The 12,289-nt window shown below is 35.6% G+C and overlaps 3 protein-coding genes across 3 annotated transcripts in view; all 3 read right to left on the reverse strand.

Moving 5' to 3' along the window:
* The window catches only part of LOC113396223 (mitochondrial S-adenosylmethionine carrier protein-like), a 260,338-nt gene that overhangs the window by 31,577 nt on the left and 216,472 nt on the right, over nucleotides 1-12,289 (reverse strand). The gene's annotated exons all lie outside the window — the stretch shown is intronic.
* LOC113392855 (trafficking protein particle complex subunit 2-like protein) overlaps nucleotides 1-12,289 on the reverse strand; it is a 177,136-nt gene that overhangs the window by 30,109 nt on the left and 134,738 nt on the right. The window lies entirely within an intron of this gene.
* The window catches only part of LOC113396217 (tubulin beta chain-like), a 34,314-nt gene continuing 25,238 nt past the window's right edge, over nucleotides 3,214-12,289 (reverse strand). Inside the window, exons 2-3 of the mRNA XM_026634074.2 lie at nucleotides 7,697-7,805; nucleotides 3,214-4,769 (exon numbers count right to left, since the gene is read on the reverse strand). Coding sequence (XP_026489859.1) covers nucleotides 3,562-4,769; nucleotides 7,697-7,805 — 1,317 coding nt within the window. The 3' untranslated portion in view covers nucleotides 3,214-3,561. The remainder of the gene's footprint in view (nucleotides 4,770-7,696; nucleotides 7,806-12,289) is intronic.

The following is a 12,289-nucleotide window of genomic DNA, read 5'->3' on the forward strand; positions in this document are numbered from 1 at the left end:
ATCCATGACGATATTGTTCATTAGTTGATAGATCATTTTTAATTGAAATGTAAATTAAATATTTTGTTTATAAAATGTTTTGTTAATGCAAATGTTTGTATTATAATGCACAGTGGTGGCTTTAGGGGGTATTTAAAATGTTGCCAGACTCACAAATTGTTTGTTGACCATTGTTAACTTTACATAGGTAAGTTAACAATGTGAATATTTATCAAAAGAATAACTATGAATCTAATAAGATGTATTCACAATATTTGGAATCTTTATATTCTAGAAAAAGTTATTTTTTTCTTTTTTTATTGCTTCGGTATCCGGTTTCATTCCACATTCATTCTACCAATGTCGATATTAATAATAATAGTTGGATTAAACAATATTATGAGAAATGCAATTAGGAAATGTGAGTTCGAATTAAAAATGTTGTTAAAGTAAATATAATTACAAATTGTCTACTAAAGCCAACACTGATTATTCATAATAAAATAATGTATTTGAAATAAATGTACATAATATATATTACATAGTATTTAGTATATAGATATTAAAATTAGTATATAGTAAAGTGCCGATTAGTATTGTAACTCTGTAATATAGATTGTATATAAAGTTTTTAGTTATAAGAGATTAGTTGGTTGCCGTGGTAGCTCAACCGTTTATTCGGTTGATCTTCCTGGCTACAACTGCATTTCAATATTTAACATAGGTTTTTTTTTTTGTTTGTTTAATTATTTGATTGAATATTGAGATGTCTGTATAGAATGTGTACTAAATATTTACAGTATGAATTTATTAATATTAAACCAAATGTTATTTATAAAGGAATGACATTAGGTAGATAAAAACAAATTATTAAATTGCCTTTTAATCCAAATTTTACAAAATATTAATTGTATAAATAGAAGCATCCAAGTTTAAATATATATATTAGAATCTGTATTGATTGGTGAGATTTACTTTTGAGTTTTTAAAATGATTATGAAAGGTAGATTAACAAATCTAACTCATTGGTTACCCATTATGTTATAGACTGCCTTCGACCAATGACCATTCAGACATAGTCTTTGACTTTGATATCCATTTAAGAAATTGTAGTTATTCTATGACAAAAAACTTGTATCTATATAGGGGTAGCACATCTCAATCCGTGACTGTAATAGTTAAATAGGGGAATTTTTTGGTCATCATGGCCCAGTGCTTCAGCTTTGATGACGTTCCCCATGAGTTTTGTCATCAGGCATGTAGCTGGATGTTAATATTTGAAAGTTGTATATCAAATCCTATATATTGCAGTGTTATTTATGACGTACTATCCGAAATAAATGCAAGTGAATGGTAATAGATCAAAAATAATGACTGTACAAAAATTATGAAGGCAAGGTGTGGCAAGGCTACTTACTAGACCGTCTTTTACCAGCACTGGAATTTAACGTCAAAAACCGACTGCTTCCTCGGTTGTTTTTCTTTTTCATCAATGTTTTACGATTAATTTTACGTATTTTTATATGAAAATCAATGAATATAACTAAAGTTTTGTTTATAATCTACAATCTTCATGATTTTGCACCGTGCCTACAATATTAATTATTTTAGTATATGGTTATTAATTAATTTGTTTTAATTACTTTTGTAAAACTTGGATTGAAATGGTTAAAGTTATGTAGTCAATGATCCTAGCTTTAAATTAATTTTTTAGTTTGTATCTCTCGCATTGAACACTCGTTAAATTAACACGAGCCGCTGTTGTTGATTTTTAAGTATTTTTTTTTTTTTAAATATTCATTTTTGAAACGAGTTTGCATTTATATGGGCCTTCATTGATATCGCATTTTATTCGCTTTGGTTGCAATGTTAATTCGTGACCTTGAGTTTTGACGTTTTCTTTAACTATACATACCTATCACTTATTCTAATGGGAGGAGTTCGAGACAAATTAACATTTTTTTAGATCTCCTGGAACAATCTATGGTATCCATTATGGATTATTGAAGAATGGGTGAATTTGCAAGTATAATGAATTAATTATTATTTAAATTGATCTTTGTTGCTCAGTTGTGTTTGACAACGAATTGACTCAATATCATTTGTCGAGAGCGTCAATAATCTATTAATTAAGGATTTGCAAAAATTGCGTTTTTTACGTCGACGAAGCTGATATCGGAACTTTGGAAGTTAAATTATATATTATATTAAAGTAGTACATAATATAGCTGAGCTATTAAATACGTTAGAATTACGTAAATGGTTCAGTGATAATTATTCTTCAATTGGAATAGACTATATGTAATAATATTATTATAAACTATTTTTGTATATTTTCTAGTTGTAAATGTGATATCACTGAATACTCGATGTTAGATTTAAAAGACAATAAATGTTCAATAATAATCAAACTGAATTTGTTTGTTTTTTTTTTAATATCATCTAAATCCTAGGTTGCATACCGGTTTATATTGTGTTCAATTTATTGTAAATATTAAGTTAGAATTAGAATGAAATGAGGCATGTTATATGAAATAAAATAAAAATATTTGTCTATTATTTGTTTTTTTTTTTTTAATAATATTTTTCATTGTTTATAAAAGTTGACCACTAACGTAGTTTTTGGAACGAAGTTCTTCTAAACGGGGTTACAGTTTATTGAACTGGCAGAAATCGTCACGTAGGGAAAGCGTTATGATCTCCGGGCGAGCTTTTCCTCTCTTTTCTCTTTGTCTCTTGTATTGTATGTTTAATATAATGTAATATTTTAACATTTTTGTTTTTAGAACTATTTTAATGATTAGCAAATGCTGTTGATTTATTTCATTGTTTATTGTTACTTAGTAAATAATATATAGCGAAATCAACTTCGTTCGATTTTTACTTTCCATCTTAAGTTATATTAAGTTTTCTATGTTCATACCGCGATGTATTTATTAAATAAATAAATAAATAAATAAATATTGGACAACATCACATACATTACTCTGATACCAATGTAAGTAGCTAAAGCATTTGTGTTATGGAAAACCAGAAGTAACGACGGTACCACACACACACCGACCCAAGACAACTTCGAAAACTAATGAACTTTTTCTACATCGACTCGGCCGGGAATCGAACCCGGGACCTCGGAGTGACGTACCCATGAAAACCGATGTACACACTATTCGACCACGGAGGTCGTCAATTTATTTAAAATTATATGTTTTGGCGGAACAATAAAACGAAAAGTTTTGTTTAAAACATTTATTTATAAATTAATATATAAAAGCATACAAGACAATATAACTTATAGTAAAGAAATGCACGGATTGGTACGTTCCTATCGTTTATCGAATACAAAACAGACTTCGAATAATAATACTATTCAATATAATAAAATATAATTGCACTTCGACGACCGGTCACCAGCGCGGTGACGGGCTGCAGTGCAGTGCGAGATTAGCTTCTGATCTGATCTTTCAGCGTAAAGACACTTTGGTACTTTTTGAAAATGCACTCGACTTAGCCTCTAATTTCGTTGGAAATATATAAAATAGAATATTTGAGTTTGATTATAAGGATCTCCAGCCTTTCAAATCAGTCGTGGTGCTCGTCCTGAGCGAGCTCTTCCATATCTTCCTGGTCGAATTCCGTGTCGTCTTCGGCGGTCGCCTCCTGGTACTGCTGGTACTCGGAGACCAGGTCGTTGACGTTGCTTTCCGCCTCGTTGAACTCCATCTCGTCCATGCCCTCGCCGGTGTACCAATGCAAGAACGCTTTGCGTCTGAACATAGCCGTGAACTGCTCCGATATTCTCTTGAACAACTCCTGGATGGCCGTCGTGTTACCGATGAACGTGGAGGACATTTTGAGGCCTTTGGGGGGAATGTCGCACACGGCAGTCTTAACGTTGTTCGGGATCCATTCGACGAAGAAGCTGCTGTTTTTATTTTGAATGGACAGCATCTGCTCGTCGACTTCCTTCATGGACATGCGACCACGGAAGATGGCGGCGACGGTGAGGTAACGGCCGTGACGTGGGTCGCAAGCCGCCATCATGTTCTTGGCGTCGAACATCTGTTGCGTGAGTTCGGGCACGGTGAGTGCACGGTATTGCTGGCTGCCACGAGACGTCAGCGGGGCGAAACCGGGCATGAAGAAGTGGAGACGTGGGAACGGCACCATGTTCACGGCCAGTTTGCGGAGATCCGCATTCAGCTGACCGGGGAACCTGAGGCAAGTCGTGACTCCGGACATAGTGAGCGATACCAAGTGATTCAGATCTCCGTATGTTGGGTTGGGCACTTTGAGGGTTCTGTAGCAGATGTCGTAGAGAGCTTCGTTGTCTATGCAGTAAGTTTCATCTGTGTTTTCGACTAGCTGGTGGATGGACAGTACTGCGTTGTAGGGTTCGACGACAGTGTCGGAGACTTTAGGGGAGGGAACGACCGAGTACGTGTTCATAATTCTGTCCGGATACTCTTCCCTGATCTTGGAGATGAGGAGGGTTCCCATGCCTGAGCCGGTACCGCCGCCGAGGGAGTGCGTAAGCTGGAATCCTTGGAGGCAGTCGCAGTTCTCGCACTCCTTGCGGACGACGTCTAGGACGGCGTCCACGAGCTCGGCCCCCTCGGTGTAGTGTCCCTTGGCCCAGTTGTTGCCGGCGCCGGACTGGCCGAACACGAAGTTGTCGGGGCGGAAGAGCTGCCCGTAGCCGCCGGAGCGCACCGCGTCCATGGTGCCGGGCTCGAGGTCGAGCAGGATGGCGCGGGGGACGTACTTGCCGCCGCTCTCCTTCGTCGCAACTGTTGACAAAAACCTCCTTATTAACATACTATTCACTACTGAACTAATTTAATATACTATTTGAATTCCTTGGCAACTAAATAATAGTAAAATTTTATTTTATTTTGTAATATTTGAGAAACACAATTTTTGTTGAAATTATATATTTAAATACATTTTGAATTGTATATATCAGTTAAATTCAAATTAAAAAAAATTACATTTCTACAACGTTTCTTGTTGTAAAGTTTCTACGAAATATTTCTGATCCGTTATACATTGTCAATAATATTGAATAAAATATAAATAAATATATCAATTTACAAAAGCGTAGCGTGTTGCATTACACGTTACCCATTCAGTGTTAAATATCTTCGAGTAAAACATTGTGAAAGATTACGAATGAACGATTGAAATCATGGCGTTATATTTAACAGCGCACATTGAAGGCTATGAATCATCTGATTAAAACAAGATGTGAGTTCATTGAACTGGTTATCGGGTTAATTGTAAGAGGGTTTATGACCGCTGTTGTTTTACGTTCTGTGAAATTAACGGCTCTCTTTCTAGCCATATCTTAAACCAACGATTAACACAAATCTTTCAATGGTGTTCTGTATTAGAAGAAAATTATTGCATCAAAAATTTATTGTATTTAACGATTTATAAATTTAAATTCAAAACATTTTCTTGATTTCCTTGATTTAATATCAAGATAGTTTGGTTAGAGAACTAGAGAACTGCGATGCAATTATCAGTTTTTATTTACGATAATAGATGGCGTTAGAAGCAATCTCCGTCTCTACGCTCCGCCGCGCAACGAAAGTACAGTTAGGCGGTTACACGATTCTGCAGTTTCAAGTGTGTATTTATATTTTTAAAAAACTGGTAAACCGTGAAACGTAATGGAATATTTATTTTGTATCTGACCTGTTAACATTTATTTGAAGAAATTACGGGACGAACATTTATTAAATTACAGCAAAGCTTTAAAACTATTACAAGCAGTATACGCGGAGATTGTTTGCGTTTGAATTTTTGTAACAATTACGCCAAAACTGCTGAAAGGTTTTAAAAGAAAACGTGTCATACTTGATGGAATATCGAAATGAGATATATTACGAACGTGAACGAATAGACTTACGTTTCGGATATCATCATGTCTGATAAGGAGTTGATTCCTAACCCCTTCAATATATATATGTTTGTACAATTAAAAAGACACTAATATAAAGGAAAAAAGTTTAACTACGACAAATTACATATTAAACATTGGCGCTCTAAGAAATAAAAACATTCCTATAATCACAAACTCCACCACTCCACCAACCCTGGTAGCTACGATGATGCCTTGTGCCTGTGGTTGGCACGGGCACGCTCTTTCAAACCGGAACACAACAATACGTATTACTGTTTGGTGGTGGAATATCTGACGAGTTGCAAAGACAACCTACCACCAAGTAAATTTGCCTCAAACGTCTACCATCAAACGACAAACGAAAACACATTCCTTTCATTGTAACTCAAACAGAATCATTATTTTCTCATTAAATAAAAACGTGTTAAAAGGAAGACCGTAAAGCATAAATCGTCTTCAAAATCACATTAAGTTTTACATTTCCTTATATTGTATAGATGTTAAAATTTATCGTTTCCTCTGTGACATACAAACGTACAAACTGTTTAAATATTGAACTGTCTTGTTATACGAACCAATTTCGAAAATTTCTTTTCTTTATATGGGATTCTCGCTTGGTCCCATTATAATATGGTTTTATTCTTGACTATTAGCTATGGTCTGCATGATTTACCCGCGTTTTGTTTGAGTCCACGCAGGGCCGGATCTACCATATGGCTTTTTGGGCTTCAGCCCAGGGCCCCGTGGTTTCAAGGGCCTCCAGCTAAGTCAAGTTAAAGTCAAAAATAGACGATAATGCGAAAGAGTTCATAACTATATTGAATTAAACAGATCGCATGGTTTGCAGCCCTGCGAGTCCTGCAATTAATCAAACCCATTCATCATCATCATCATCAGCCCACATTCGTCCACTGCTGGACATAGGCCTCTCCAAATGCACGCCACTGTGGTCTTTCTTCAGCTACTCGCATCCAGCTCCTGCCAGCCGTCTTGCGCAAATCGTCACTCCACCGTGCCTGAGCACGTCCTACACTACGTTTGCCGAGATGCGGTCTCAAACAAACCGAACCAAATCCATTCAATTATTTTAATTCAAGTCTACGTTCAGATATGTCTTAGATGGGCCCCTAAATAGTGTTAGCCCAGGGCCCCCTAAACTTACGGTCCGGCCCTGTGTCTACGAGTGTAAGGGAATATAGTGTGTCTGTGTTCCCACATACATCTCAACCGATGGCCATTTGAAATTAATCGCCGTGGCAAAAGTTTAGTATCCCAACTTTAATTAGTCAAATAATGTCATCAAAACGTTATCAATATAAATCATTTTCTCCTTCAACTAAAACTTTTCGATCTACTAACCGAACGAACTCAGTGAACCTAAGTTTCTTCATTAAGCTAAGACTTCGATTATGAGCACAATGTTGACTACAGGCACAGGGGACTTTAATACTTAGTAGTGCATTCGCGATTTAAGGAATTGTTAATACATATTTCTTAGTGTCAATGTACGCGGTAGTATCTACTAACCATCAAGTGCACATTTCGCCAGTCCGTCTCATCGGGGCAGAACTATCGATAGTTTGACTATCGATAGTATTGGACTATCGATAGTTTGGATTAAAAGTAATGGTTTTCGCAATACTATCGATAGTATTGCTCATGGGGAGCTATCGATACTATCGCTAACACCTTAACTATCGATAGTCTATCGATAGTGGACTATCGATATGCAACGCTAGTCCAACTACCTATTTAATAAAGAAAAAACAACAAACAAAAACATGGGACCATGTACGTGTGTATACATACCAGAGGCCTCATTGTAATATACGGAGATGCGTTCGAGCTGCAGATCACTGGTCCCGCGGTACACGCCAGTCGGGTCGATGCCGTGCTCCTCAGATATTATCTCCCAGAACTGTGGACAAATTTATATTATTATTAACTTGTCTAGTAAAGGCTGAAGATCTCCCATCACGAGTCGAACTCCTAGTCAACAAATACTCGCATTTCATTGGTCGGCTAGAGATAAGCGAGACGAAACCGGCATGTAAGTCGATCCTAAGAAATGATCTAACCAATACGAGGTCACGCGCATTAACCTATGGGCGCACAAGGGCAAGTTGCTTTGGGAGCTTGTTACGTAAAATGGAGTATAGAGATCCTGGCCAAATAAAAGTTATTTGGAAAATCTCCTTCATGATTCGACGGTTGACGTCTTGCCGGTCGTGTTGGATTGCCATCCCATCAGATTGCTTTGAAAATTACTTTGGTACCACCTACGTATCAGGTATTCTACCGCTAAATATCAGTACTCAGTATTGTTGTGTTCCGGTTTGAAAGGTGAGTGAGCCAGTGCAACTACAGGCACAAGAGACATAACATCTTAGTTCCCTAGGTTTGTGGTGAATTCGCGATGTAAGGAATGATTAATATTTCTTACAGTACCATTGTCTATGGGCGGTGGTGTCCACTCAGCGTCAGGTAGACCATAAGCGCGTCCACCAATCTTTACTAAAACGATGCAATATCGCAAAATTGGAAGTTACTTTCAAGTAGTAAAATTAAATAGAGTTCTATTTAATAATGAAGATTCGTTTGTACTAAATTCGTTCGGATCGTTTCGACAATTACTTTAATATTACTCGGAGACATACAGGTAGAATTACGCTTATCTGTGCATATATGTTAATCAAATTCTTCCTGAGTGAATATATTTTGTAACTGTCTGTGTGCGTGTTATGTTTTCCTAATAACTTTAGTACGGGGAGGTGACCTTACGTTCGGGACAGTTCTGTTTGCTTGATTGATTTTCCTTAAAACAATAATCGCACCTGTATATGTAATTCTAGGAATTCACATTGACGTGCACGAATATAAAATACTTTAATAACATAATTAGTAATTATGCCGTCTAAACTGATTATACATATATATCATATCTATTTACGGGTCAACCAGTTTGTTTGTTACGTATTAACTCAACAGATCATTGTGGAATTACAGAAAAGGACACAGGGTACCGCCTGCCCTACGCTTAACACGCGGTCGAGGCAGGGAGAAACAAGTGATAAGTTTCGTTTATTTAAAATGTACGAAATAAATAACATTAACACAAGCTAAGGTCTCCTCTCTCCCTTTGAGGGGAAGGTTTGGAGCATATTAGACCACGCTGCTCCAGTGCTGGTCGGTGACCGAAGTAAAATATTGCTAAGATTATTAAGACGATCAACGCAAAAAATATTATTATGGATGTACGTATTTTTTATTTACTCATACATATTGACAAAAAAGGTTTATTTCATTTACTTGTATTGCTTTCATATTTTATTTATTGCGATAATATCATCATTGTTGAAAGAAGGTTAAAAAAACGTAAACAGTCGACACGACATAAGTGTCATGCGTCAATGTCAAGTGTGAAGTGTCAACGAAAGCCGTACTAGTATCGCTAATCGCTTTAGATCGTGTTTTTTCCACCCTAAATGTCATTGGTGACATAATATGTACCCTATTGACACAACTAGATGACATTATGCTATGTATTATACATAACCACGGTTATGAGTGAATTGCACATATTATGTGTGTAAAATTTTATGTCAATCACGCAATAGTTATGTGTATTATTTGACACAACTCTAATGCAATGTGTCGCGTTTTTAATATTGGCATATCCCAAGACAGTAACGTAGTAAACGAACTCATGAGATTTTTATCAGCATCATCAGAGATTGTGTGTTTTTATTAATTTATTATTTATAGCAGAACAGACGAACCATCAAACGGACCAATGGTAAGGTGGACGTTATCCTGCTTTTATATAAGTATGTATATATGTTTTGCAAATATCCTAGGACGATTGTAAAAAACTTTATAATTGGAATCTAAGGAGAGTTTTCAGAAACGTCCGATTTTTTTTGGGTGCATTCCAAAATCCATCGTAATGCAATGATCCGATTTGTTTCATTATCCCACAACATATATAAATTGTCACGGCAATCGCTTGAACTGCGTAGAAGTAAATTTGATGCGACTTATTGTCGAGTTACAAAAACGTCTGTGACACAATAAATATACGTGCCATTTTGGTAATCGTTTACGGAGTCTGTAGACAAACTGGACTAAGGGTGAGTGGTAGGGATTTGTGCAAGCCCATCTGGATAAGTAACCATTAATCATAAATTCTATCGCCAAACAGCAAAAGTTAACTTAATATAATTGTGTTCCGGTTTAAAGAGTGATTGTGCCAATGTAACAAAGAAGGGACATAACATCTTAGCCTCCAAAGATGGTAGCGCACCGACGATGTAAATAATAGCAAATATTTCGTATTTGTGTTCCGGGTCACACTTCAGGTGAGTGAATCAGTATAGATACAGGCACAAGTTTGTTCTTAGTTCCCAAGTTTGGTCCCATTGGTCTGTGGACTGATTCCTTAGCATCAGGTGACCCATAGTCCGCCTACCTATATAAAAAAAACCAGTTTCCACTGCATTGATAGTTTTATTATGTTTAGACACACGATTGAATGATTGTGGTAACAGTGTCAGTGACGTCACGACTCCAACTACGGATGAATATAGATAACATAACGAACACTGAGAACTAATAACTAATTATGCTAAAAAAGATAGATTCAGACTTGTTGAAGGTTATTTTAAATTATGAAGAAGTACACATTTCAATGAAATGAAAAGAAAATTATTCTGACCTATTATTTGATTAATACAATTATTTTATTGGTTATATTTTAATTTATGTTATGTTTATATTGTATATCTTTCGTACTTACCAGGATTATATAGATTATTTTCAAGTATTTACACTTTAATAGCACTGAATGTGTTTTATTATCAATCGATTTAGCGCAGTTACGTTTGTAACACGTTTAACGTCGTCAGCTTCGTGTTCAATACTGACTCACGTTAACATAAACAAACTATTTTTGTTTTTCCTTTAAGATAGCGAGTAGCGATTTCAAATTCAATTAACGTTACAGATATATTTTATTAATTTGTTTTATAAGGAACTAGTTAACGCTTGCTATGCGATGCAGTGATTCGATATATCTCACGTTTCTACAAGCATGTCAGACAACTATACGAAGTGTCTACCAAAGATAGCTTCTGGAATCAATTTAAAGGTCCTGACCTTTGAGAAATAATAACGTGAGCAATATGGATTCTCGGTTTAGAAAACATGCCTTGACACCCGTACAGTTGGCTCGGCGCCAATCAGGACACAATATCAACACAATCAGATATCGGATTTGACATGAATGATTAATTTATTTAAATTTTTCTATTTCCCGAATATGTATGGAATCGATGCATAATTTTTTTTAAAAATAACCTTTTTTGTTACCTACCTCATTCGCTAATGATATTTTTAGTGATATGTACTTCTTTTGGCGTGTTAACTACACACACATAAAAACTTCACGATGAAGTTGCTCGCCAAGCCGCACATTAAATGTCAAAGCGCGCGATTAGACAACTTCACATCTTATTTTATTTTACAATGTTTGTTTTGTTACAAATTTAAACTGTGAATGTAAATTATCAAAACAATAAAAATAATAAATTATATCTATAATAAACATTTATTATTTTATTATAATTAATTTCGAAACTTGTTTTTGATTCCGTCGATGAAGTTGAACTTATCACGCGTACATAAGTACAAACAGTTTTACTTCTAAGATATAGTATATAGTCATATAGCTATGTCTATTTGTCATATAGTATATCTTCTGTTTATTGCAAGTAGCTATTAATCTATACTTCTATTTTATATGTGAAAGTAACTCTGTCTGTCTGTCACTCTTTCACTGCCAAACCAATGACCCGAGATTTGATATGAAGCAAACTTGAACTCCAAGGAAGGACATAGGCTACTTTTTTGCCTAAAACATGACAACCAACCCCCTAAAATGCGATCAAAGCCGCAGGCGACAGCTAGTTAATCATACATTAAATTTTGTTACGTATGTACAGTCAGAGTAAGAAAACCTTCGTCAGTTTTCAAATTCATTCCTTTATCAAGTCGTAAACTCTTAGTACATTTTAAAACTAAAGCGCTAAACAGACAACTGCATATAAAATTAAACTAACATAGTATGATAACTTGGTTCAAAATAGTGTAACATCTTTGGACTACGTCTGTGTCATATCAACATGGAACCTTTTTAATTACCTAATTAGTCATTACAAGATTTAAATTAGATATGATATCTTTTACTGAATTGTCAAAGTCTGTCCGTGTTATATATTTTCTTGCAATTTTACAACGATTAGAATAAAAACACTTGTAATATTATTCGGCCGTTGTTTTGAGTGACGGTTAATGTAATGACGTGACGTGTGATGAGTGGTTCCATCGGCACCAGAAAGTGGTTCC

Source organism: Vanessa tameamea, chromosome 25, assembly GCF_037043105.1.
Source record: "Vanessa tameamea isolate UH-Manoa-2023 chromosome 25, ilVanTame1 primary haplotype, whole genome shotgun sequence".
Lineage (NCBI taxonomy): Eukaryota > Metazoa > Arthropoda > Insecta > Lepidoptera > Nymphalidae > Vanessa > Vanessa tameamea.